Source organism: Phyllobates terribilis, unplaced genomic scaffold (assembly GCF_046119375.1).
Source record: "Phyllobates terribilis strain yellow unplaced genomic scaffold, ASM4611937v1 Scaffold_3__8_contigs__length_932513732, whole genome shotgun sequence".
Taxonomy (NCBI): domain Eukaryota; kingdom Metazoa; phylum Chordata; class Amphibia; order Anura; family Dendrobatidae; genus Phyllobates; species Phyllobates terribilis.
In genome coordinates, this window is record NW_027362763.1 from 841,411,364 (window position 1) to 841,439,155 (window position 27,792).

At 44.9% G+C, this 27,792-nt stretch overlaps 1 protein-coding gene across 1 annotated transcript; it reads left to right on the forward strand.

The window, feature by feature from the left end:
* On the forward strand, positions 1-27,556 carry RBBP9 (RB binding protein 9, serine hydrolase). The gene is made up of 5 exons (XM_073673370.1): positions 1-174; positions 4,126-4,168; positions 13,700-13,805; positions 14,022-14,107; positions 27,128-27,556. The coding sequence occupies exons 1-5, from the start codon at positions 52-54 to the stop codon at positions 27,352-27,354; spliced, it is 585 nt and encodes a 194-aa protein (XP_073529471.1). The 5' UTR covers positions 1-51; the 3' UTR covers positions 27,355-27,556.
* The last annotated feature ends 236 nt before the right edge of the window (positions 27,557-27,792 follow it).

Genomic DNA, 27,792 nt, shown 5'->3' on the forward strand with positions numbered 1-27,792 from the left:
CATTTCTCTCAGGCGGAGCATTTCGTGCACAGGCTGCTGTAACGTGTAGTAATGTCTGAAGGCTCCGCTGCAGCAATGATTTCCCCTGTAAAAGCTGTCATAGTGCCCGGCAATGGGGGAGGCAATGTGGAGTCCTGTATCTGGTATAGTTGGACTAAGAAGAGACTTGACAAGGTGAGAAAATATGCAAAGCACATCTGTATAATGAGCCTGCGGCAGAAAGTACAGTGTGAATGTACACCAATACGCCTGGGGTAATTGACTTTGGTCTGTATGCTGTTGCACAGATTTTGAAGACAGGAGCGGAGTGCTTATAGCTTGTGTACCGTGCCATGGTATATCCTAGCTCTATGTAAATAACAGAATGTCACCAAAAAGTGCTATCTGGATCATCCATTGCTGCAGGCGGCACAGAAATGACACCAATTACGCACACAACTACGTATAAAGCCAAGCCCGCCCATGTATTGTTACAGGGGTTTCCTCAAATAGCTGAGACTTGTTTGTAAAAAAAAAAAAGGTATAGAAATAGCTACAAGACAATGAGGAGATGGAATGTACAATATTCTCACAGAAAAGATGAAGGATACATTCCCCGCTGCGTTTCATTGCACAAGCGTCGTGCGTTTACAACCCATAACGCGTCGGTATATACTGCAGCCGTTACAGTGGATTCATACATGGCGTCATTGCACCATTCTCACAGCAATATCTACAGGATAGCGTGTGCTCTGCGGCAAAAATACCCAGTTACGTTCACACAATTTATTTTCAACTCAATCCGCTCCAAAATTCTCAAAAATATAACGCTTGGAAAATTCTTCCTATTATTTTCTATGGAAAATCCACTTTGCTGTTCACATGAGGAGTTTTTTTAAGCATTTTTTTCACTGAAGAGGTTTTGAAAAACTCAGCGCAGGTCAATGAAGCTGATCATGATGGAATCTGCTACAAACTGATCACTGTCAAATCAAAAGGCTGCAAAAAATGCTCCAAAAACTCGTCCGGAAAAGAAAAAGTCTCACATTGTGTTTTTTTAGATCCACTCGTCGGCATCTTTTAAGACATTTTTTTTTGTTACTTCTTTTAACTGCTGTCCAAACCCTGAAGCGGTTAAAAGACGTGTTACGAGATGGAGCATGTACACGGTAGTGTCGTTATCACATTGCTGTGCATTATGCTGATCTTATGGCACGCTTTTGCCTCACTTTTTTTTTTTTTTTTTTTAGAGGAATCCACCTGAAAAAGACGCAATGTGCACATACCCCCCAAAAAGGAGCATTGTCACCATGGAATAATTTTCCATTTGAAAATTTTTTGGGGTGAAAGCTTCAAAAAACACATGAACATAGTCTAAGACACATATACTCCTGCTACTAAATTCACATCTTATTTTGCTTCTGCAGAGATTGCACATACCTTTGTGTTCTAGAGGTATGTGCACATGACGTCTTCAAGACATGAGGTAACCAGGCAAGTTTTTCAGGAGGAAGACACTTCTGAAAGACACTTTTGTCCTGACGCATCTTTTTTGGGGTCTTTTTGATCATTTTTGGCGACGTCGTTGGCCCCCAGATCTTAAATAATCTATACGGTGGTTTTCAAGCTGAAGCCTCCTGAATAATGGTCAGGTCACTTCTTTTACCCACTTTGCATCTTTGGGAACCTAACGCCATTAAAAGAAGTTCAAAAGTCTGAACGTATGAACAGCAAGTCATTTTTACATTGCAGTGCACATGTTCATTCTTTTTAGCATTTATTAAGTGCTATTACAGGTGGGTTTTGGAGCGGACCCGCCTGAAAAAGACATCATCTGCACATACCCTAAAGAAGACTAGTTTACACATTATATTCAGCTAAGGGGCTATTATTAATACGTTGCATGTAGTCTCATGTCCTGCTTCTTACTCAGCAGTCCATCGGGGCTTACATCTGAATAGACGGAAAGCTGCTATTCAGGTATTCCCCCAATGTAGCCATTGACTTAAATGAGGCAAACAGTCTACTTTGGACTCTGGTCTCCTTCTTGGTGGTGTCCTTTTTTTTGCTGGACACAAAAGTGCAGTAGACTATGCAATTGTATGCAGCAAAAAATACATACATTCGGGTCAATGGCTACATCAGGGGAACATTTGGATATCATATTTTGTCTATTCAAATAGAAGCCCCTGAAGGAGCGCTTAGTGGAGAGCAGAACGTAATGTCAACAACTGTCTGGACTTTGGGGCAGTCACGACTCCACCACTCATGGTGTCCTAAGGACGCTGTGAGTGACTGCTCAACCACCCTATGGGATCAAGGGAGTCCTGGGCTGTCAGTATTGTGAGTGACAGCCTAGTCATCCAATCTGAGGTAGGGGTGTGCTCGGCTGTCAGTATTGTGAATGACAGCCCATGTGTCCTATCTGGCCGAGGCCTGCGGGGATTCCTCCATGTGTCACCCGTGAGGAGAAGATGGAGAACAAAATTTCTCCATTCAGTGACTACGCGGAAATCAGACTGCAGTCAGATATTTTCCACCACCCATAGACCTGAATGGGTCAGTGGCATCAGATTTCAGAGTGAAATCACAGCATTCTGCGATTTTTTTTTCAACTGGCAGATTCTGTCAGTAGAAAAAATTGTGCTTGAGCGCTACCACATTGAATAACATTGGTTCGAGTGCTATCTGATAAAAGATCGGATAGCACTCATCCGTTGTATATGTGACGCCTCTTCTCGGAAGCCCTTGTCTTTACCCTGGGAGATGGGGGACTCGGAGTCGGGTCCTGTGATGGAGAGATGGGGTGCAGCCGTGGCCCGGACCCGACCCGTGCTCAGGGCCGTCACAATTTAATCAGGATGGTGTGGGCTTATCCGGGTTGAGTGGCTGATTACCACTACGCCACCTGTGGCACCTGGTGAAGGCCACCAGCGCCGCCGCAGTCCGCTGAGGCATGGTGTTATAGCAGCTGACGTTGTTACTACTCCCCACAGGCGGAGCAGGGCCTCAGGGTAGAGGGACAGGAAGACGGGGGTAGTAGTCTAGAAAGTCTGCATAGCGCAGTGTGACGCAGAATAAAAAGTCCGGAGGCCATAGGGGTGAACTTCCAAGGCTTTACTCACATAAGAGATGGCAGAAGGCGACTCCCTGCTCCCCGCGTAGTTCTGTGGTCACCAGAGACGAGGGTCCGACAACCTCCGAGTAAGTCCAGTGTTCAATCAGGACCCCGCACCAGAGTGTTCCTAAAACTACAGACCGAGTGCTGTCCTGTCTGTGTGTGCATAGGCCGGGTCTCCCTCTGAACTCCTCTCAGAAAAAGGGCACGGGTGGCAGCTCTGCTCTTTCCGATACCCGGTGGGATCCTCAGGGCCTACCGGGCTTTCCCGACCAGGACATGGAGTAGCAAGGTCGGGTGTCGGGGGGCCGGTACCCCTATTGCAGCCGGACTCCCTCTGAATATATCAGGTTGGCGAGGACAGGTGGTGTACACCGCTCCGTCTGCATCCTCCCCGGGATCCATTTGCGGTGGAGCTACACTCTTAAGCTCCGGGCCTTCTTGGTCGTGGTCCTTGACCGGGTTGAGACATTCCTTGTCTGCAACCTGCCCCTCGTCCCAAGGCTGGGGTACGAGGGCTGTGTCCCCATCCACTGCAGGTCCACACAGGATCCACTTTCAGGGGTGGGAGATCACAGTAGATGACAGCCAATAAACTTGTCTAACAAGGACCAAGAACCAAGATGGCTTTTTATTAAATATGAATTTTACAGTGTCACTATCATGTGAGTCCTCCACCCTCACCCACTAAATGGTTTCCCTAACTCTTGGTTCCCCAGTCTCCCTGTAACCATGGAAGGCTGCACCTAGTGCATTCTAGCCCCCTCTGGTGGAGAAATGTGGTGTTGGATGTGAAGGAAGGGTCCTGACCATCACACTGTTCTTACCTCAGAGGAGGAACACTACACTCCATTAAAGAAGTGCAGAATCCCTGTGGCGGTCGAACCCTCAGGGGCGCCACATATACACTCGTGTAAGCGAGCCCTTAAAGTTATTTATTTCTGCCCTGCCTTAATACTCCCCCAATGTCACTCTCAAATTTAAAAACTGGGCAGAAAAGCCCTTTTAATGTTTTCATTTGTTTGCAGATTCCAAATTTCAAGTGTGTGCTCCGTAACATGCCCGACCCATGTAAGTATATCTACAGAGTTTATATGCCACCTTTTACATGCAGTACTTCGATAGAAGTCTTATCGGGTGAATGTGCAACTCTGTCACCTACATTATTTTCTATCATTAAAACCAGATAGTAAAAAGATTTTATTTTGTTATATGTATATACAATTTATCTTTTGATTGTAGTTTTTTTTACTCTATTTTCTATAAAATAATTATGAGGGCAGCCATGCTGCTTAATCTTCTGTTAGGCCGCATCCATATGTCACGGCCTGGGACAATGGTGTGGTGTGGCATAGTGTACGGTAACTGGACCCCTCTAGCCTTCATTCCAGGTAAACCAACAGCTATATTTTAATTTGGTCATGGAGCCAGTGGTGTCAGCCATTTCTCAAAAGTGTCCCAGGAGCCGTTTTTCAATGCGACAATGCCAGCCTGCATGTTGGGACATCATTAGTCATCAACACCATGAAGAGGTCTTCACAAGGGAATGCCACACTGATTCTACTCCTGGGATAATGGTGGGGTGGCATAATCTTTGGTAATCGGACCCCTCTAGTCTCCGTTACCAGCTCGGTGTCATATTGATTTGGTCTTGGAATCACTGGTACAGTGATTTCTCCAGTGTCCCAGAAGACATTTTTTAACATGACAACGCCAGGCTGCATGTTGGTCGTCCTACTGTGAGCAGCCTAAGTGGCCTAAACTTGTTGCCATGGCCTACAGGGTCTTCAAACTTATCTCCCATTAAGCACTTATGGGACATCATTGGTCAGAAACTGCAAAGTGAGCTGCCAGCAGTGGATCTTGATTATTTCCGTGCCCAAGTGCATTCAGCAGAACAGAAATTCCTCAGACAACCATTTACAACCTCATTCATAAAATGCCAAAGTGTATAAGTGCACATATTTCTGTGCATAGCACTTTTACTCCATACTGAATAAATCGAAATTGTGGGTTATAAATAATATAATATATTTCTGGTGGAGAAATATTTAACTTGATTTACCTGCGTCTTTTTTCAAGCTATGTAACTGTTTTGAAAATGTAGTTTCCATTTTTTTTCATCATTTGCATATCATTAACATATCTATCCATCCTGTGATTTCCATAATTCCACTTTTCCTGTTTGGTGATGCAAGTTCGATGTTCAGGAGAGTATGTATATAATTTAAAAATATTACTTTGTTGATGATTTCTAAATACATTTAACATAAAAATTAAATTTACAAGGGTTGTTGACTACAGGGTGCTGCATAAATAAAAAAAATAAAAACTAGACTTATCTCTTGGAATAGTGCTGCTCCTTCACGCTCAGCCCTTTGTTCCCCACCGGTCTCTTAACAACAGGCTTGTAACCATGATAAACAACGGGTTACTAGGTGCGCGTGTGCCCCTAGTAACCCAATGTTTATCATGGTTACCAGCCTGCTAAAGTGAGCGGTAACCTCCCGCTCACTGTGGCAGAGTGGTAACCATGGTAAACAACGGGTTACTAGGGGCGCGTGCACCCCTAGTAACCGGATGTTTACCATGGTTACCAGGGTGATCGCTGTTCCCGCTGGTCACACACAGCGATGTGTGCTGACCAGCGGGAGGGCAACGACCAAAAAATGGTCCAGGACACTTTGCAGCGATCAGCGACCTCACAGCAGGGGCCTGATCGCTGCAAAGTGTCACACATAGCGACATCGCTGGTGAGGTCGCTGTTGCGTCACCAAAACCGTGACACAGCAGCGATCTCGCTAGCGATCTCGCTATGTGAGACGGGGGCTATACAGAGTCACCTGGCTTCAGTCTTTACATTTGCATTGGGGCTGAAAACATATAAAATCTCTTTTTACCTTCTGGACCACAATGACCATTGTCTCCACCAGTCTTCTGACATACACAAACGCCAGAGAGTGGAGGAGCAGCACTAGTCTGGGAGACAAGTATGTATTTTTTTTATTTTTTCCCATTACTCTGGGCCCTTGAATAAGGAGTTGTCTTGTAGTACATGACCCCTTTAGAAATATTCTCAGAATGCATTCTAACCTAGCCAGCCTTGGCTTTCTACAGGCCAGCACGTCACTACATTTCCTCTTTTTTATGCTTTTAATAGTGTGACCTTTTGGACAATCTGTTTTGATGTTAGAAAGCATTCACCTTATGTTACTTGGATTGTCTTGAAAGAATATCTGAAAGCTGTCTGGGAGCGCTCTGAGCGTCTTCAAATACAAGTTATCCAGGGTGGGAAACCATGTCTAGAACTTCTGAAATAAAAGACTGAGTGCCTTGATCCCTTGTTCAGTTAGAATTCCCAGAGGACATCCTCTACTTCTCAATTAATATTTTAATAAAGTTTCCTTTCCTGTAGTAGTCGGCACCGGGCACATCCAAAATCTACTGAGCAAACAAATACAATGTGTGCTTGTTCAATTGCTAATAGTTGCCAGGTTCCTGTTGGCACAATTAACTGTATCCTGTGGAGGTGTAACACTGCAATATTACCTATGCAGGGAATTGCATCTACATCTATAGTAATAAGCTAAGAGTATTCCCCTATTTTTGTGAATTATGTTCCAGTTCTCAGGGCGTGCACGACTGATGCATTTTGCATGAATTTTTCCGTTAATTTAGTGAACAATACATGATTTAAAAAATAAACAGAAACCTGGATCACTATTGTTATTTACTAGCAATTTTGGGAATGATCACTTTGTGCCTCATCTCTACTAATAGATATGAAATACTCTCAGTATTTGTTTATACAGAGGATTTTTAATGTGAAAAAAAAACTGCCATGTATGTGCATTGAAATCTGCTGCAGAAATCTGATGCTGACCATTAGGCCTCGCTCACATCTGCGTATAAATAAAACGCTCCGATGTTCATCTTGAAAAGTTGAGTATCATGTGAGTGTCCTGCTTACAGTATGTCACTACGGATGTTAACATAATCTTTTCTATACGGCAATACTCTATGTAACTTAAATCAGCACTCCAGCGTTTTGTTTTGTTTTAGCACTGGAGTGGCGCTTTAAATCTAAGTCCCCTGCCTTCGGTCATATACTCACCCTCCGGCGTCTTCCCCATTTTTTGGCACAGCTACAGTCCCTGCGCCATCTTGTGACAGCAGCTTCTGACTGGCTGGAAGTCAGAAGCTACATCACACGCTCTCAATACAAGTCTATGAGAGCCAGAACAAGTCCAGAACGAGGCTGTCATAGACTTGTATTAAAAAGTGACCTCTGTGCAGCTCCATGAAACACTGGAGATGAAGGAGGTGGCAGGTGAGTATCAGATAGGGGGAAGGGGACTTACATTTAAGGCTATGTTCACACATTGCGCTTTTGCTGCATTTTTTAATGCACATTTTCTGCTGCATTTTACAGTACTAGCAAAGTCTATGAGATTCCAGAAATCTCATGCACACACCTTGGTTTTTATTTGATCAGTATTTTGTGCTTTGCGTGGTTTTTTTTGCAGAATAGTGCATGTCACTTCTTTCAGCGTTTTTCACTCATTGGAAGTAATGGTGGTGAAAAAACACCTAGTGTGAACATAGCTATCAGGTTTTGCTGTGATTTTTAGTGAAAAAAGGTAAGTAGAAACTCATTTTTTTGTGATTTTACCATCTTGTCTTGGTCACCTGAGATAGCAGTTTTTATAGTACAGTTTAATTAAATTAGTGATGTTTACAATGGCTGAGCCAGGTGTGAGATTGAACAATACCTGTGGCCCAGGGAGGTGTGAAATTGAACAATCCCGAGAAATTCAATGGCAGGCCATAGTGTGAAAATAAATAGTATCATACAAACTCAACACACTGCCTGTATCTTAGGTAAACTATTCCTGAACAATTCACCTCCCCCACTGTTACATTTGAAAATTCTTGTAATATGGTTTCACATATGTCTTGCATTGGAGACCTGTGTTCATGCTTCTGTGGGGGAAGCAAAGCTGAACTTCGGGATCCTGAAAAACACAGCAAAAAAACAGGAAAAAAATAAGCAAAATCCTGAACAAACCTTCCTGGCAAGAGATTAGGTTTTGCTGCAGAAAAAAAATGCTGAAAAAACGCAATGTGTGAACATAGCCTAAAGCACGACTCCAGCTGTGCAATGAAAAAAAAAACACTGGAGTGGTGCTTTAAAGCTAGTTTAGAAATATAATAAAGCAATATTATATACAGATATAGATAGATCTATCTAGATATTAGATATATAATAGATAGAATATATAGATGTCCTGTACATATATAATTTCACAACCCCCCTACATATAACAAACTTGCACCCTTTAGTGCCTTTCTTGTGGCACTAAAAGTGTTTAGCTTCAAACTAATAAATGAATCTAAAAAATGACGTGGATTCCCCCATATTTTGATAACCAGTTGTGGGCAGATACTATCAGGCTGCAAAGGTCCATGGTTATTGGGCCCTTCCCAGGCACAATATACGGGGGCTCGACACTGTTTGGGGGCATGATGTATGAGCACTAAACTGGCAAATTTGCAATTTTCCAGAAAAAAAGCACAGCTTGAATGTTTCCAAATAGTCACTGCAGCCGTAAATGAATTCATTGAGAGGTTTAATTTCTACAATTAGGTCACGTTTGGGGTTTTTCTGCTGTTCTGGTACCTTATGGGCTCTGCAAATGTCACCCGCAAAATACTCTACCAAAATCTGTGGAAAAAAAAGCCAAATAGCACTTCTTCCTTCTCAGCCCTGACATCACCGCGTTTGGGAGAAATTGCTCAATAAATTGTGGGGTCCAGTTTCACCTATTAACCCTTAAGTAACTGACAAATTTGCAGCAAATACAACATTTTAATGGTAAAAATGTAATTTTTGTATTTCCACATCCCAATGTTATAAATTCTGTGAAACACCTGTGGGTTCAAAATACTCACTACACCCCAGATGACATCCATAAGCAGTGAAGTTTCTATTATGAGGTCACCTGGGGGAGTTTCTGCTTATATTCAATCGGAATCTGCATTCTAAAAGCCCAGTATTGCTCCTTCCCATCAGATTCCTGTCATAAGCTCAAACAGTAGGGTACAACCACATATGGAGTACTGCCACATTTGGTAAAAACTGCATAACAAATTATAGGGTCTACTTTCTCCTATTACACCTTGTGAAAATTATAAATTGGGTGGTAAAACAGTATTTTAGTGGAAAATAAATAATTTTTCTAAATGTTATAAAGTTTTGTGAGTCACCTGTTGGTTAAAAATGCTCAGTACACCCCTAGATAAATTCTTTAAGAGTCTAGTTTCCAAAATGGGGTCGTCAAAGCTATAGAAATGGAACAGATAATGCACTCACCAACAGTGTTGCTTGATAATAGTCTTGTTTCGCGCGAGTCCTGCGCTTCAATGGGTCCTTTTACCCCCTCACCCCAGTACCTGCACCACCACTCCACATGTGTAATCCCGAATAAACAGGACTATTATCAAGCTACACTGTTGGTGAGTGCATTATCTGTTCCATTTCTATAGCTTTTACGGCTGAGGTTTCACTATATATGGAATTTGCACCACCTGGCTTGCATGCACACGGCTAGTGCCCTGTCTACGTGGTTTTCAGGCTAACACTCTTTCATATGCAGAGTGCAGCGATTAGTGCTTGACAATTGAAGGCTACATAGTGTGACTTGTGCCTTACTATTTCTTTTCATATCCAAAATGGGGTCACTTGTGGGGGGTTTCTCCTTTTTTGGCATGTTAGGGGCTCTGAAAATGCGACATGGCATTCACTATCTTTTCCAGATAAATTTAAAGCGCACCTGTCAGCAGGATTGTGCTTACTAAACCACATACACTGTCAGGTGGGCGCCGTTATACTGAGTAAAATGATACCTTTGTTGATGAAATCCGCCCAGTGGTTCTTTTATAATCTTTACTTTCATTTCTGACGTAATGAAATGCATGTGCTCTGGTGCTTTCATTATGTATTCATGTATTCCTAAAACTGCCTTGTGACGGGTCACTGTGCTTTGTGACCTGCCTACTATTTTACATACTGACTGTGTAATTTGTGTCACAAAGTGAAATTTACATTCCCCCCAAAATGGCCGCGGCCAGCGCATGCGCAGTAGCATCTTACATTTGCCGAGAGATGCTACTGCGCACGCGTGGATGCCATTTTGCTTTTGGAAAAAGATGGGTGCAGCAATGCGTGTGCTCTGACGCTCTAATTATGTCAGAAATGAAAGTAAAGATTATAAAAAAAACACTGGACGGATTTCATCAACAAAGGTATCATATTACTCAGTATAACGGCACCCACCTGACAGTGTATGTAGTTTACTAAGCACAATCCTGCTGACAGGTGTGCTTTAAGCTCCAAAAATCAAATAGCGCTCTTGCCTTTCCGAGTTTTTGACCACATATGGGGTCTCTTCGTGTTCGGAAGAAATTCTGTAACAAATTATGGGGTCCGTTTTCTCCTATTTTCCATTCTGAAAATTACAAATTTGGGGCTAATACAACATTTTAGCATAAATGTAATTTTCGTTTTCCCATGCACATTTTAACAAGTTCTGTGAAGCACTAGATGAATTACTTGATGGGTCTAGTTTCCAAAATGGGGTCACTTGTGGGGGTTTCTGCTCTTTTGGCACCGCAGGGGCTCTGTAAATAAGACATGGTGTCTGCAATCTAAATTTGCATTACAAATAGAAAAGGTTGCATATTCCCTTACCAGCCCTGTCCTGTGTCCAAATAAAACTTTTTAACTACATGTGGGGTACCGCCACGCTCAGAAGAAAGCAGTTAAACTGTGTGGGCCACTTTTTCATGTTACCTCTTGAAAAAGTGAAAAATGAAGTGCTAAAACAACATGGAAAGAAAAACAGCAGTCACCCATACATATTAAATGGGAAACCGTTGGGGAAATCTGACATGGAGAAGGACCTGGGCGTCTTGGTTAACAGCAAATTAAATCATAGTGCCCAGTGTCAGGCAGCAGCTGCGAAGGCAAATAGAGTCATGGCATGCATCAGAAGAGGAATAGGGGCATATGATGAGAACATTGTTCTTCCTCTGTATAAAGCGCTGGTAAGGCCGCACTTAGAATATTGTGCACAGTTCTGGGCTCCGGTGCTCAGGAAAGACATATTGGAGCTAGAGAGGGTACAAAGGAGGGCGACTAAGGTAATAAAGGGAATGGAGGGACTAGAATACCCAGAGATGTTGTGAAAATTAGGCCTATTTACGTTGGAAAAGAGAAGGCTTAGGGGAGACCTCATAAACATGTATAAATACATCAGGGGGCAGTACAGAGATCTCTCCCATGACCTGTTTATACCAAGGATGGTGACAAAGACAAGGGGGCACACTATGCGTCTGGAGGAAAGGAGGTTCCTGCACCAGCATAGAAGGGGATTCTTTACGGTCAGAGCCGTGAGACTCTGGAACTCTCTGGGAGAGGAAGTGGTGATGTCCAACTCACTTAATGAGTTCAAGAGAGGCCTGGACGCCTTTCTTGAGAACAATAAAACTACATCTTATGCTTAGTGATAGTTAATTAATCCAGGGATTTAATCTGACTGCCAGATTGGTGTCGGGAAGTGAATTTTTCCTCAATGATGTAAATTGGCCTATACCGCATGGTTTTTTTTGCCTTCCCCTGGATCAACGCTGCGGAATAGCTGCAGTGCACAAGAAATAGGCTGAACTGGATGGACGCTTGTCTTTTTTCGGCCTTATAAACTATGTAACATTTTCGGTAAAAAATTAACATTTTCAATATGACGACCTAATGTTCTTAAATTCTGTGTAATACATGTGAGTTCAAAATACTCACTATAACCCTAGATAAAATCCTTAAGTGGTGTAGTTTCAAAAATGGATCAATTGTGGGTGGTTTCTGCTGTTTAGGCTCCTTAGGGGCTGTACAAATGTGACATGGCACCCTCAATCTATTTTAGACAAATTTGTGTTCTAAAACTCAAATGATACTCCTTCACTTCCGAGCCCTCCTGTTTGTCCACACAGGGGTTGCTGACCACATGTAGGTATCAACGCGCTCAGAAGAAACTAGGTAACAAATTGTGGGGTCCATTTTCTTGTGCTATTCTTTGTCAAAGTGAAAAATTGGGGCTAAAGCAACATTTTAGAGTAAAAATTATTATTTTTTTTTTTCATTCGACTTTGTATTAATTCTGGTGTAGCACCTGAAGGGTTAACAAATTTCCTGACAGCAGTTTTGAAGTATTTGAGGGGTGCGGTTTTTAAAATTGTATCACCTTTGGGTAGTTTCCAATATATAGGCCCTGCAAAGTCTATTTAAATCTGAATAGGTCCCTAAAGAAACAGATTTTGTACATTTCTTGAAAAAAATAGAAATTGCTACTAAACTTTTAACCCTTCTAACATCTTAACAAAATGAAATAACGTTTGAAAAATGATGCAGATGTAACGTATACATATGTGAAATGTTATTTATTAATTATTTTGTACATCATGACTACCTGAAGATTGAAAGTTTGAAAATTGTAACTTTTTCAAAATTTTTGGCAAAATTCAGATATTTTCACAAATAAACGCAAAACATATTGACCTAAATTTACCACTAACATAAAGTACAATGTGTGACGAAACAAACAAGTCTCAGAATGACTGGGATTTGTAGAAGTGTTCCAGAGGTCTTACCACATGAAGTGACACTGGTCAGATTTCAAAAATTTGGCCTGGTCTTTAAAGGGGTAGTCCCATCTCCAAGATACTATCCCAATATGTAGTAGGTATAATAATAATATTAGCAATGTAGTATACTACATTAGAAATGTAGTATAGTTCTTCTGATTCGCTATGTCGCTTACCCCATGTGCAGGGCATTGCAGTATCTTAGGTATCCATGGTTACGACCACTCAGTGATAGTTAGTTGCTAGTGGTGGTTGTAACCATGGATACCTAAGCTACTGCAATGTCCTGGACATGGAGTAAGCAACATAGCGAATCAGAAGAACTATACTACATTTCTAATTGGAGGTATTTGCTAATATTATTACTATTACACCCACTACGTATTGGGATAGGATCTTGGAGATGGGAATACCCCTTTAAGGTTAAAATTGGCTCAGTCACTAAGGGGTTAAATTAAACCTCTCATGAAGGAAGAAATGTGAATTCTAATAGAAGAATAATCTAAGCTTTAAATTGCATAATTTTCATAGCCTCTACATTTTTAATCCTAGAATTGGACTTGTGATTCAGCTAGTGTCGGACTAGGGTACCAAGGGCCCACCAGTAACCAACTCCAGGGACCCCTATTCATCTATATGCAAATGCGACATTATCCTCAATCACAAATGTATACAACAATGAACTATGTAGATTGGTAAATGAATAAGATGAAGTCTTTGTCTGTACATAGTGATTCAGGTATATTGTGCCAAGTACTGCTCATATAAGAGGGTGGGGGCCCACTCTAGCACAGGGGCCCACCGGAGGATTCTCCTGTGGGCCAGTCCGAGCCTGGCTTCAGCCAAAGCTTTATAACCACTCTGCAAACATGTAATATTTCTGTTATTTTCACTTCTGAAATGTAGTCACAGCAAGAGAATCAGTATGGCTGCCATTCATGGAATCAGAACTGCAGTGTGACAACAAGACCATACTGATAGGGCACAGCTCCGGAGCCGCGGCAGCCATGAGGTATGGATACTGTGAGTCTTCTTCTCCCTTGTGCCACATTACAATCATTCTATTGATCTACATAAAATGTATGGAGGAACGAAATGTAATGCTGCAGTATGGGGCTGAGATTAACACTTTGTCGGTTTCTTGTTTTGTAGGTACTCGGCACAATATTGTATATATCATCCTGATGCTCCAATTGACTGCTTCTATGATTTTCTCTATGTATTGTAGGTTTGCCGAAACACATCAAGTGTTTGCAATAATTCTCGTGGCAGCATACACTTCTGACTTGGGAGATGAAAACGAAAGAGAAAGTGGTATGTTAATAATTATAGTGCCCAAACAACTTAAAGGGAATATGTCACCAGGTTTTTTTTTCTACCCCATCTGAGAGCAGTATGGTGTAGAGGCAGAGACCCTGACTCCAGGGATGTATTACTTACTAGGCTGCTTCTGCAGTTTTGATAAAATCACTGTTTTCTCTGCTGCAGATCTAGCAGTTTCACTGATGCGGAGCTCTGTATAACTCGGCCCACACCACTGATTAGCAGCTTTCTCTGTACACTGTGCATAGGGAGAAAACTGCCAATCATCGTTAGGGACAAGGATGTACAGAGCTCATAAATATGGAGGATTACATGCAGTGGCGTAACTAGAGTCCTATGGGTCATAGTGCAAAATTTGGACTTGGGCCACCACCAGCATGTTTATCAGATGTATGTTTCACTGAAAATGTTCTCTGTCCTGGCCCCTAACCTGTAATGATGTCCCCCATCTCTGATTTCAGGCGCCTCCTGCGATATGCCCCCCTACATCAGCTGTTGGGATCTGGTTGGCCGGCGGCCTGTATAGCTGTTGCGGTGCAGTGAACCAGCGATTCTCTGCCCTGCAATACATTTCTTCGGATGCACATTCAGCTGAAAACGGGGCTAGCGTCGGAGGGTCCCCCGGGTCCGGTTGCACCCTTTGTGGCTGCCATCATTATGTCCCTAACTACATGGCAGTGTGCTTACTAGTCCTCTAGTCATAATATCCTGCTGATGAAAGTGATTTTAATCAACTACAGCAAGCAGCCCAGTAAAGCCCCCGTCTCACATAGCGAGATCGCAGCTGTGTCACGGTTTTGGTGACGCAACAGCGACCTCACCAGCGATGTCGCTATGTGTGACACTTTGCAGCGATCAGGCCCCTGCTGTGAGGTTGCTGATCGCTGCAAAGTGTCCTGGACCATTTTTTGGTCGTTGCCCTCCCGCTGGTCAGCACACATCGCTGTGTGTGACCAGCGGGAGCAGCGATCAGGCTGGTAACCATGATAAACATCGGGTTACTAGGGGCACACGCGCACCTAGTAACCCGTTGTTTATCATGGTTACGAGCCTGCTAAAGTGAGCGGTAACCTCCCGCTCACTGTAGCACAGTGGTAACCATGGTAAACAACGGGTTACTAGGTGCGCACGTATGCTCCTAGTAACCCGATGTTTACCATGGTTACCAGCCTGCTCCTGCTTCAGCAGGCTGGTAACCAGGAGCAGGACATCGTGGAATGATTCTTTCCACGATGTCTCTGCTCCCCTGATCGTTGGTGAGCCTGCCTGTTTGACAGCTCACCAGCGACCACATAGCGACGCAGCAACAATCCCTGACAGGTCGTATCGTTGTCGGGATCGTTGCAGCGTCGCTAAGTGTGACGGGGCCTTTAGTGACACATCGCCCCTCTGCTTCTGTTTGCATACTTAATACAATGGATCACTTATTCCATTTGTCTGTTCTTTAAATAAAACAGACAAACAATGTGCAAACAGAGACATGAACAAAGCCTAAATTCATCTTTTTTTGCATGTCATAGTATAACATTGTTGGGGAGTCTTGAAAAGTGTTTTTAAAATCAAGCAACTTGACAATTTACTTCTTATTAAAAATCCCTCTGTCCTCAAGAACAGAGAAATTTTTAATTCTATTGTGTACTGCTCGCTGCCTAGGTTTCTGGCCACCTTTGCGGTCTAATAGGTGGGTGGTTTCCTAGACAAGGAGCGCGCTTGCATGCTCTGATTTAGAGCTTGCAATCACTACTCTGAAGCTGGCTGGATCAGGCTATCTTCAGTATCCGTGAGCTTCTCCCGTGCTTCCTCTGCTTTCAGCCTGGGACAACGCTCAGTTTGAACCAACGGCGTGACCATGCCACTAGTCTGACCTGTCAATCTTCAGGGTTACTCCACCCCCTACTGGCAAGCAGGAACTCGGGAGGCAGAGGAGCGGTGTGTTCTGGAAAAAAGATGATACAGCCCTGTTAAAATAAAGGGGTTAAAAAACTGTAGATCATTCAGAACATATCTAAGGCCTCATTCAGACATCCAGTTTTCACAGAACACGTATCCACGTGGTACAATGGTGCTGATCACATATCCACATTTTTTTGTAAACGGAGTTGTTTTTGATTCCAGTCATGGATCAAAATTACCTATACAAGTCTATGGGTCAGTGAAAACAGGGCCGGTTTTAAACAAAGTGGGGCCTCAAATGCTAAGATATTGCACCATCACCTAGAAACATTTAGGTTGCATTTACGTGCGCTGAATTCAAGTCATTAAACGAGCACAATCGACAATATTGAAGTTGTTCGGCGCTTGATAGAATGGCTTTTATTCCCACATTGAGCTATTACATGGTGACCTGGAGATAGCAGTATGCAGTGTATGACGCTGAGGCTTCCAATGTTGTTTTGCCATAAGATAAGAGACCTGACAGCTGATTCCTACAGCACGATCCATGGGCCGCAGGAATCAGACATTGGCTCCGTTATTGCAGTCGTGTATGTTTTACTCTGATGCTGTTACTTTTCAGAGAAAACATACAAGTAATATCCGACTGGGGATGATGCAGCCAGGATTACTAGCTCAAGGGCCGGTCCCCAGGGGCTTCTCCCTGCTCAGCTCCTCTAGACTGACAGGTGGTACTGCGTTTGTGACATTGACATGCTGAATCCTAAAGTAGGTGTGTAAAATACGCTTTCACTCTGCTTTCCGATTCCAGCGGTTATCACGTGATCGCTCAAAGACTTCCACACGGTCAAATCTTAGTAGCCGTGAGTCTCGACTGCATACTCCTCCTCACCCTGATGCTCCTTCCTCCCACCATGCCGAGTGTCGTCAGACAGCAACTGATCCCACACTTGGACACTCTGAAGAGCTGTTCACTGGTCCATTTCCAGATTTGTGCCCCTCGCCTGCTCCGCTTGAAGTGGTGGAAGAGGAGATCCCATGTAGCGATGCCCAAATATTTGAACAGCCACGGCCACAGGAAGTAGACGCTGGCAATTTGTCACAGGAGGTGGATGATGACGAGACACAATTGCCAGGAAGTGAGGAGGAGGATCGTGGTGCGCAAGTGGAAGAGGAGGAGGTGGTGGATGATCTAGTAACTGACCCAACGTGGCAGGAGGACATGCAGAGCGAGGCCAGCAGCACACAGGGTGAGGGTGGCTGAGTACCCCAACAGGCAGGAAGAAGCAGTGTGGTGGCTGCACACAGAAGGCAGGCAACAGTTCCCCGTAACACCAACACGAGGGACGTTGCCAGTACAACCTGTAGGTCTTCCAGAGTCTGGAATTTTTTAAAGACTCTGCTGATAACCCCAAACAGGCCATTTGTACCACCTGCCATGCAAGCATCAGCAGCGGTGACAAAACTACCAGCCTGACCACCACCAGCACATGGCAGCAAAGCACCCGACTTTGTGGGGTGAACCCCAGGGTCCACGACCAGTGTTAGTGGGTGTCACCAATGCTTCTTCCGCTGTTGTGCGTGCAATAGAACCCCCTGTTGTGTGTCCATACTGCATGCAAAGATGCCCCCTCCTCTCAGTCTTCACTTGTTATGGCAGTTTCTCAAGAAACAGCATCAACATCCACGTCCCACCGCAGCGTTCAATTGTCCATATCCCAGACCTTTGAACGAAAGCGCAAATTCGTAGCCAACGCCCCACAGGCCACAGTCCTAAATTCGCACATTTCACGACTGCTTGCGTTGGAAATGCTGCCTTTTAGGCTGGTGGAGACGGAATCCTTCCGCAACCTTATGGCGGTGGCCGTCCCTTGGTACTCGGTCCCCAGCCGACACTATTTTGCCCGGTGTGCCATCCCCGCACTACACAAGCACGTGTCCCAAAACATCTGCCGTGCCCTCAACAACGCAGTTACTGGGAGAGTCCACCTGACAACGGACACGTGGACAAGTGCTTGTGGCCAGGGACGGTACATCTCCCTGACGGCACACTGGGTAAACATAGTGGAAGTCGGGACCCAGTCTGACCTTGGGACGGAACACATCCTCCCCACACCGAGGATTGCGGGCCCTATGTCAGTCAGAGTTGCCCCCACAGTGTACAGCTCCTGCGCATCATCCTCCTCTTCATGTTCAGCCTCCATCTCAGATATCACCACATCAGTTACAAGCAGGAACAACTGCAGTACTGCCTCAACCAAAGCGGCAACAGGCTGTGCTGAAACTCATAAGCTTAGATGAGAAACCTCACACTGCTTGTGAGTTGTGGACAGCTGTGAAAGAGCAGGCAGATCTGTGGCTGAGACAGCTGAACCTACATCCAGGCATGGTCGTGTGTGACAATGGCCGTAACCTGGTGGCGGCTCTGAGGCGAGGCGAGATCACACACATACCATGCCTGGCTCATGTGCTTAACCTCGAGGTTCAGCGGTTTCTTAAATCGTACCCCGAGTTGCCAGATCTGCTCGTGAAAGTACGCCGCCTGTCAGCTCATTTTCGCCAGTCGGCTACAGCTTCCGCCGCCCTTGCTGTGTTGCAGCAGCGTTTGCAGCTTCCGTCACACCGACTGTTGTGTGATGTCCCCACACGTTGCAAAGGATTTGTGAGCAGAAGAGAGCAGTTGTGGAGTACCAGCTGCAACAAGGCTGTCGATATTCAGGTCAGACTCCACACATAAGATCTCAGAAGTGGACCTGGATGTCTGACATATGTACCATTTTGACAAACTTTGAGGAGTCCACCAAGATGGTGAGTGGCGATGACGCCATCATTAGCATCAGCATTCTACTTGTCTGTCTTTTGCAACGCTCTCTGCAGAGAATTAAAGAGGAGGCATTGCAGCCAGAGCATGATGAGATGGATCAAGTAGCCGTAGCGGTCGATTACACACATCCCAATGTGCATTGGGGGACAATGAGGGAGAGGAGGAGGAGGAGGAAGAACAGGAGCTTGTACAGGTACTACCGTCTACAGCGCATGATACAACTGTCATACCGTCGGTTCAGCGTGGGTGGCCTGAGGACAGGGGGGAGGAGGAGGAGGAGAGCATGGTCAGTCGTCATCTTGGTGAGGACACGGAAGTCTTGCCCATTACCAGTCTGGCACGCATGGCTGACTTTATGTTACGCTGCCTTAACCGTGACCCTCGCGTTGTCAAAATGTTGGGTGACAGTCATTACTGGTTGGTGACACTTTTAGACCCCCGCTACAAGGAGAACTTTCACTCTCTTATTCCTGAGGTGGAGAGGTCTACAAAAATGGGGCAGTACCAGAAGGCCCTTGCTGCAGAACTGTTAAAAAAAATTCTCATCTGAACACGCTAGCGGCAGTGGTCACAGTTCGTTGCCCAACCAAGGCGTACATGCGAGAGAGACGCAACTCCAATCCAGCAGAGGCAGGGGAACACTGTCAACGTTCTGGGACAGTTTTCTCAGACCCTCCCTTCTGACAGACCCTGAGGCGCGGAGTACTCTCACAAGGAGAGGAAAATTTCAAAAGATGGTGAGGGAGTACCTTGCCGACCGTACCAGCGTCCTCCGTGATTCCTGTGCCTTTTAATTATTGGGTATCCAAGCTGGACACTTGGAATGAACTCGCTCTGTACACCTTGGAGGTCCTGGCCTGCCCTGCTGCTAGCGTGTTATCGGAGCGTGTTTTTAGTGCCGCTGGGGGAATTATAACTGATAAGCGCACTCGCCCGTCAACTGACAATGCTGACAAGCTGACCCTTATCAAAATGAACAAGGGCTGGATTGGGCCAGACTTCTCATCGCCACCAAATGACAGCAGAGTAACAAAGTCAAATCCACTGTGTTATTTCGGGAGGTGTATTCACATGCACCGCTTCACACCCACACATGGGTATACGCTTCCTCATTTTGGCTGTTATGTTCTTCTCCTTATCCTCAGCCCCCACCACCACTATACTACCAGGGTGACCGTGGTCCATGTTGCCATTATTGAAAGTTCCTCCGTCCTTATTTTTGTCAGCTTTTGCTTGGAAGGCATAAGCAAAGACTGTGGGAGACCCACTCCCCAATAATGGGAATAATATTTTTAAGATGCTGTACTGTATGGCTCTTGTAAGGGGCATTAAAACCGTCTTGTTAAGCTACTGCGACCTCCACCACTTTTCCAAGGGGCATTCAAACCGTCTTGTTAAGCTACTGGGACCTCCACGTCTCTTCCGAGGGGCATTAAAAGCATCTTGTTAAACCACTCTGAACTCAACAGCTCTTCCAAGGGGCATTGAAATGTTGTTTTTAATTAACTCTAACCTCCACGACTCTTCGAACGGGCATTGCATTTCCTTCTAATTTTTGGCAGCATTTGCTTAGAAGGCATAAGCAAAGACTATGGGAGACCCACTTCCCAATAATGGGAATAATGTTTGTAATATGCTGTACTGCATGGCTCTTGTAAGGGGCATTGCAAGTTCCTCCGTCCTAATTTTTTGCAGCTTGTGCTTGGAAGGCATAAGCAAAGACTATGGGAGACCCACTCCCCAATAATGGGAATAATGTTTTGAATATGCTGTACTGCATGGCTCTTGTAAGTGGCATTAAAACCGTCTTGTTAAGTTACTGCGACCTCCACGTCTCTTCCAACGGGCATTGCATTTGCTCCTAATTTTAGTCAGCTTTTGCTTTTCAATGCATAGGCGAACACTAAGGGGACCCACTCCCCAATAATGGGTAGAAGGTTTTTAGTACGCTGTAATCCTCGTCTGTTTCAAGGGGCAGTGCAGTTCCTCATAATTTTTGGAAAGCCTTCCATTCACTGCTTAGGCCAACAGTGCACAGGAGACCTAGTTGCTATAAATGGAAAAAATGGTTTAGTTAAGACCCTCTGACCTCCATGTCACTTCCAAGGGGCATTGGAGTGCCTCTAACTTTTTGGTAGGCATTGCACTCACTGTATGCCCTATAACTGTGTAGCCGAACCGCTCCTTTTGGTACAGAAACATATCCTACAATACATATCTGGTTGACTGGCCTGATATTGATGTGAATGGTCCCTGTTCCTCCTGCTCTTTCTCCTTTGCCACTACCTCATCCATCATTTATCACCTGAAGCTTTGTTTTAACGGGAGTCATAGAACTTGGATAGTAGCAGGAAAACATCCAGCAATACTCGGAGGAGGTAGGATATGCGCCAAAACGCTGACCACCTCAGGCCTAGCCGCTACTACATACATGCGCTTGCATTACAACAAAACAAAGCAGATGCTAACTTCTATCATCCTCATCATGCTCCTCACCTTGGCACTCTCAACTCCCCTAATGGAGAAGCCAGGGCCCACCGGAGGAGTCTGGTTCTCTGGTGGGCTCGTCCAATGCTGCCCTAAAGCAGGCCAGGCTAAGAAAAGTGTGTGAGAAGGTGACAGGAGAAATAGGGGCGGCTGGGGACCGTTTATGGACACCCGGCTGCACCTAGGCGGCTGGGGACCGTGTGTGGACATCCGGCCGCGGGGTGGCTGGGGACCGTGGGCGGACATCCGGCCGCCCCCTGGCGGCTGGGGACCGAGCATGGACACCCGGCCGCCGGGCGGCTGGGGACTGAGTATGGATACCTCGCTGCCGAAGCAGCCATGAGGTAGTGGCCAGCTTCGGCCTCCTCCAAACTAAAAGGCCCCATTTCAAGTGAAAGCTAGCAGTATGGTATTGCAGCCTGCGGGTGGGTGGTTGGCTGCATATTTGCGCTTGCATTGCAAGGAATGGGGGGAGGTACGATTGAACACTGCCCTGGGACAAGTACTTGCACGGGGATAGTTGCAAGTCTGCATCTTCTGATGCGGCAAGGATCACTTATGATGGGCACACTTTTAGGCAGTGACCTGTGAGTCAGAGATGCTTCCAGGGGTCTTCCCCATGCTGTTCCCATGTCTTTTCAGCACTGTATGCATGTGTCACACAGCACGTTGCCAGATAAGGTTGTAAAATGTTAAAATGACATTTCCCGGTGAATGCATTTGTCACGGTTGAAAGCAATACAAAAGTGCAAAAATGCACGAAAAATGCTACTTGTGAACATAGCCCAAGGTGTGGAGGAGTATTTTTGTTTTTGGTTATTTATTTTACCTTATACACAAGTCTTTACCCTGGAAAGGATGTTCCTTAACATATTTCCGTTTGTTTCGTTTTTGAACGTTTTATTGTGAGCCCGTAAAAGTGGCTTAATACCTCTGACCACGTTGTTGACAGCAGTGACCTGGGGGTCAGAAATGCTTCCTGGGGCAATGCCCATCCTGTCCCCATGTCTTTTGAGCACTGTCACTATCGTTTTGGGCACTTTTTAGGCTTTCTACAGACTGCCGGGGGTGCCGCCGCAAAAATGCTCGGGTCTCCCATAGACTAACATTGGGCTCGTTGCTCGGGTCGAGCACCCAAGTATCATGGCGAGCTCGGCCCGAGCTTCGAGCACCCGAGCATTTTAGTGCTTGCTCAACACTAATTACCACATATCAAAGAATTTACCAGTTGGTGCAGTAGATTCTAAGAAAACCAACAGACTCCGCATTCATGATCTGCATGTTTTTGAGTCTGTGTAGTTGAATAATTAATTGAAAGAGGCTGTGTTCAAAATAATAGCAGTGTGGAGTTCAATTAGTGAGGTCAATCATTCTGAGAAGAAAACAGGGGTGAATCAGTTGGCCCTTATTTAAGGGTGAAGCCAGCACATGTTGTATATGCATTTCCCCTTGAAAGACTGAGAAATATGGGTCGTTTGAGACATTGTTCAGAAGTTGATTGGAAAGGGTAAAACTTCTCAAGAAGTGCAGACAATGATAATCTGTCTGTTCAGCTAAAATGATCTCCAATGCTTTAAAATGGAAAGCAAAACCAGAGAGACGTGGAAGGAAAAGGAAGACTACCACTCAAATGGCTCAAAGAATGGCAAAGGCTCAGCCAATGATCAGCTTCGGGATGATCACAGACAGTCTTATGTTACCTGTGAGTACTGTGACAGTTAGAAGACACCTGTGTGAAGCTCATCTCTTATCAAGAAGTCCCCGCAAAGTCCCACTGTTAAAAAAAGACATGTACTGAAGCAGATACAATTTGCCAAGAATTACATCAACCTGCCTAAAGAGGTATGGAGAAACATTTTGAAGTGATGGACCCAAAAAGAACAATTTTACTTTCAAGGGCCGCAGACAGTTCATCAGGCGACCCCCAAACTCTGCATTCAAGCCACAGTACACTGTGAAGACAGTGAAGCATGGTGGTGCTAGCATCATGATATGGGCATGTTTCTCTTACTATGGTGCCAGACCTATTTACCGCACACCAGGGATCATGGACCAGTTTGTACCTATTAAAATACTTGAAGAGGTCATGTTGCCTGACGCTGAAGAGGATATGCCCTTGAAATGAGTATTTCAACAAGACAACAACCCTAAACACACCAGTAAACGAGCAAAACCTTGGTTCCAGTCCAACAACATTGAGGTTGAGTGGCCAGCCCGGACCTTAATCTGAACACTTGTTGGGTGACATCAAAAATGCTGTTTCTGAGGCAAAGCCAACAAATGCCAAAAAATTAGCAGCGCGAGCGCCGTGAGAACTTCACCTCACGTCAGTGAGGTGAATGGAGTTCATTGGCTCTGAACTCCGCTCAACTTTCTCATGTCACCGCGAAGCACTGAGCGCCGCTAGCACGCGCATCTCAGTGTCTGTTGGCTGCCAGGCTGAACGCTAGCATCATGCCAACGTTCAGTCTGACAACTAGATGTAGCAGAGCTTAACTCGTCGCTGGACAACTAGATTATCTTCACGTCGGACAGGTCAGGGATATGGTGGTTTATTTTTTTTCTTTTAAAGGAGATATGGGCTTCAGTGGATTAGGTGTAAAAGGTGAGTATAACTATTTTTTAATTTTAATAAAGGAGTCTGTGTCATCATTTCAAATAAAGGACTTTATTCTGGCTGTTTTTTTATTTATAATTTGACCATGGGGTTAGTAATGGGGGCGTCTTATAGACACCTCTCCATTACTAACCCCCTGGGATTCATATCAGCTGCCAATACAAAGCTGACATCACCCCAACCCTATTACCTCACTTGCCAAAGCACCAGGGCAAGTAGCAAGAGTGGAGGCTAAGCTAATGTTATGGATGCGCCATTCCTGGGTCAGCTGAGAGCTTTTGTTTTCAGTCTGGGAGGGGACCAATATCCATGGTCCCTTCCTAGCCTAATAACATCAGCCCACTGCTGTCTGCCTAGCCTTTGCTGGTTATTACTTATAGGGGGGACCCAATGTCATTTTCTTTTTGGGGTCCTCCAATTTAACCAGTAAAGGCTAAGTATACAGCAAATGTATCGAGCGCAAGGACCTGCAGGAACTGGAGAAATCGATAAACAATAGTAGATGCAATAAATAATCCACAATAATATTATAAACTAGATGGTGGCCCGATTCAAACGCATCGGGTATTCTAGAATATGTATGCGGTACACCGGGCGCAATCAGCAGAGCGGTGTTTAAATTTGCCGCCAATATCGCTGATTGGTCGCGGCCGCCGGCAAATTGTATTAGTGGGGAGCGGCGCTGAGGGAGATGACCGGGTGCTCGCAGCAGAAGTATCCCGATCGGCGGCGCCGCTCCCCGGTCCTCCCTTCACATTTGCCTTCGGGAGATCAACGGCCCTAGCCGCTGATCTCCTGACGGTAGCCGCATGGAGGTCAGCGGCGCCGCCGGTCGGGGTACTTCGGCTGCATCGCTGCTGACCTCTGTGAAGAGCGGTGTTTAAAGTTGGCATCAATATCGCGGATGGGTCGCGGCAGCTGGGAAATGACCGGCTGCTCGCAGCAGAAGCATCCCGACCGGCAGCGCCGCTCCCCGGTCCTCCCTTCACACTTACCGTCGGGAGATCAGCGGTCCTAGCCGCTGATCTCCCGACGTTAGCCGCATGGGGGTCAGCGGCGCCGCCGGTCGGGGTCCTTCTGCTGCTAGCGGCCGGGAGATGAGCGGCTAGCGTCGGTCATCTCCCGGCTGCATCGCCGCTGACCTCCGTGCGGCAGATGAGCCGCTAACGGCCGCCATCTTTTTTCTGAAATCCCGCGTCGCTGATTGGCCGCGGTCGGACCAATCAGCGACGCGGAATTTCCTGGACAGACAGACAGACAGACGGGATAAGACAATTATATATATATATTAGATCGTTTGTGACTGAAAATAAAGCAGGAGATCTGTATAAAACACTATCAGGTCATATTGACTCGAACAGTATATATGTAACAATTGTTATTTCATACAGGAAGACTTTAAAAAAAAAAAAAAAACACTCAATGACATCACCTACCCCCATAAACAAACTTGCCTAATCACGATTTGCAGATCCTCATAATGAATCTGCACCGTCAAACTTTTTTTCGGGTAAATAGACCTGAACAACACAGCAGGGTTAATTAAATGCATGTACAGTAAGCTATACACGTAAAGCACTGATTATATATCACACACACATACCTATTGAAGAATATTTCCTTTGATCATTCGGTTGCTAGGCGATAAAAATCGCATTGTACTTGCATGAATATCACATGCCCCTTACATGACACTCGTCCGACTTTTCAGGAACAACATCAGACTTTTTTTTTTTACGGTGATAGGTATGAGCCCTTAAAGTAACATTCACATGAATATTCATGCAGATGTCAGGATCTAATATTCCCAGCTGAACGTTGCCCAGAGCATAATACTGCCACTGTGCGCCTTGGTGCCAACTCTTATATAGGAAGGCAACGCACTGAACCATTATTATTTTAATTATATTCACATAGCGCCAATATATTCCACAGTACTTTACAATTAAACGGGGACATCTGCAGACAATGAAGACATTACAAAGTGACACATAGTTCAACAGTTACAGGAGGAGAGTAGGTCCTGCTCGCAAGCTTACAATCTATAAGGGATCTTTCACACATCCAGATATTTCCGGTACTGGAAATAACAGTGTTGAAGATAGCCATGTGTACCTGTGTGGCAACCGTGTGCCGCATCGGGATCACATGTACTGGCGCCTGGGAATCAGCGGTACAGTTCAAGCTGATTGCGCTTTCAGCAGAGTGCTGAAAACATGTCATCATTGTCCCCTGCTTGCACTGCGATCAGCACCTGCAAGGGACAATGCTGACAGTTGTATTGTGCCCCCGCTGTGTCCAGAAAGTGTAAAAATAAGAAAATAATTTAAAAAAATCCTTATACTCACCTGTCCGAAGTTGAAAAAATCCAGTGTCCCACGCTGTAATCCATTTGACAGGCAGGCGTCCACACACGCTCAGGAGCAGGACAGAATGACTCGAAGCAGCGAGCGGACCCCTTAACTGCGCTGAGCTCAGGGATAACTAATATCACTTAATATTGAGCAGAATTAAGTGTGATGACATCCCCCATATACCGTATGAGCCCACAAACAGCCCCCTATATACTGTAATAGCCCCCACATAGCCTCCTATATACATACACATGAAAAAAAAATAAAAAACATGCTCCCGTTCCCCCGGCATTCTGCTCTGTGTTCTGTGCACAGAGTCTCAGCTGCAGCGCGATGAATTGACGTCATTGCGTATGCTGTCTCACATTCTGATTGGTGGAAGATGGAGCCGGCTTCCCTGTCATATTCACCGCTGTCGTCATACTGAGGATCCAGATTGTGGTGACAGCAGGCAGCGGATGGACGGCAGGTGGGGGGGGGCATGCTGCAGCTCGTGCCTCACTGTTTCAGCCCTCTTGCGGTTACAGTTGGGGCCGCAGTTTGCCCAGGTCTGATCTATAACACTGTATAAAATCTATAAAATGAATTAAAGGGAACCTGATAGCTACTACATGCTGCCCGTTCCACAGTAATTCATTGGGTGGTTGTCAGTGTGTTTAGGCCAATAGATGGGAATGAGTGTTCTTAGGAAGGGTTATTTGTCAATAATTGGCTTCTCCAAATGGGCCATTACACTCTAAAATAATAATCTAAATGAGTTGGTTCACAGGAATAAAAGATTTACTCTAAATTGTAAGTAAGCCACTTGTTAATTGTGAACAATCATTTTCTCTCAGGTTATTTCAGTCGTCCTTGGCAATGGGAAAAGATTAAATCAAACTGTCATCATATTATCCAGTTTGGTTCCACAGATGATCCGTTCCTTCCTTGGCACGAGCAGCAGACGGTTGCTGATAATTTGGGTGCAGAGTTGCATAAGTACACGGACCGCGGACACTTCCAGAATACAGAGTTTAATGACCTTCTTGACACTGCAAGGAAACTCATTCCCACTCCTGTATAAACACCATTCTGTTCATCCGGCTATTCCTTGCCGAGTATTAACATGTTCTGTCCCGATTTGATACATTATGTCTAAATTTTAGATTGTCATGAAACAAGCTTCTTTTCCCTCATCTGTTACACATCCTGTAAATAAATCAATGTAATGAACATGTTACTGTTTTCCCTTATTCTATTAAAATAATTTTTTTTGTTTGCACCAATTACATTTGTTGCATCCCGTTACTGTGTACCATCTTACAAGACTGTAGAGGCCCACACTATCAATGGAAGAAAAAAATATATATTTGGCTGTTTTAAACTTTGACAACCAATTATATTTATTAAGCTCTGATGCAACTGAATTGTACACAGGAGCCTGTGTCTGCACTACATGGCGATTCCGTAGTGTGAACAGAACCTAAGGGCCCATTAAGGCAGGACGATAATAAAGAAATGT

Coding starts and splice junctions, on each gene's coding strand:
- RBBP9 (XM_073673370.1), top strand. CDS start 52: ATGTCTGAAGGCTCCGCTGCAGCAATGATTTCCCCTGTAAAAGCTGTC. Junction 175..4,125: donor CTAAGAAGAGACTTGACAAG/GTGAGAAAATAT, acceptor ATTTGTTTGCAG/ATTCCAAATTTCAAGTGTGT. Junction 13,806..14,021: donor GGAGCCGCGGCAGCCATGAG/GTATGGATACTG, acceptor TATGTATTGTAG/GTTTGCCGAAACACATCAAG.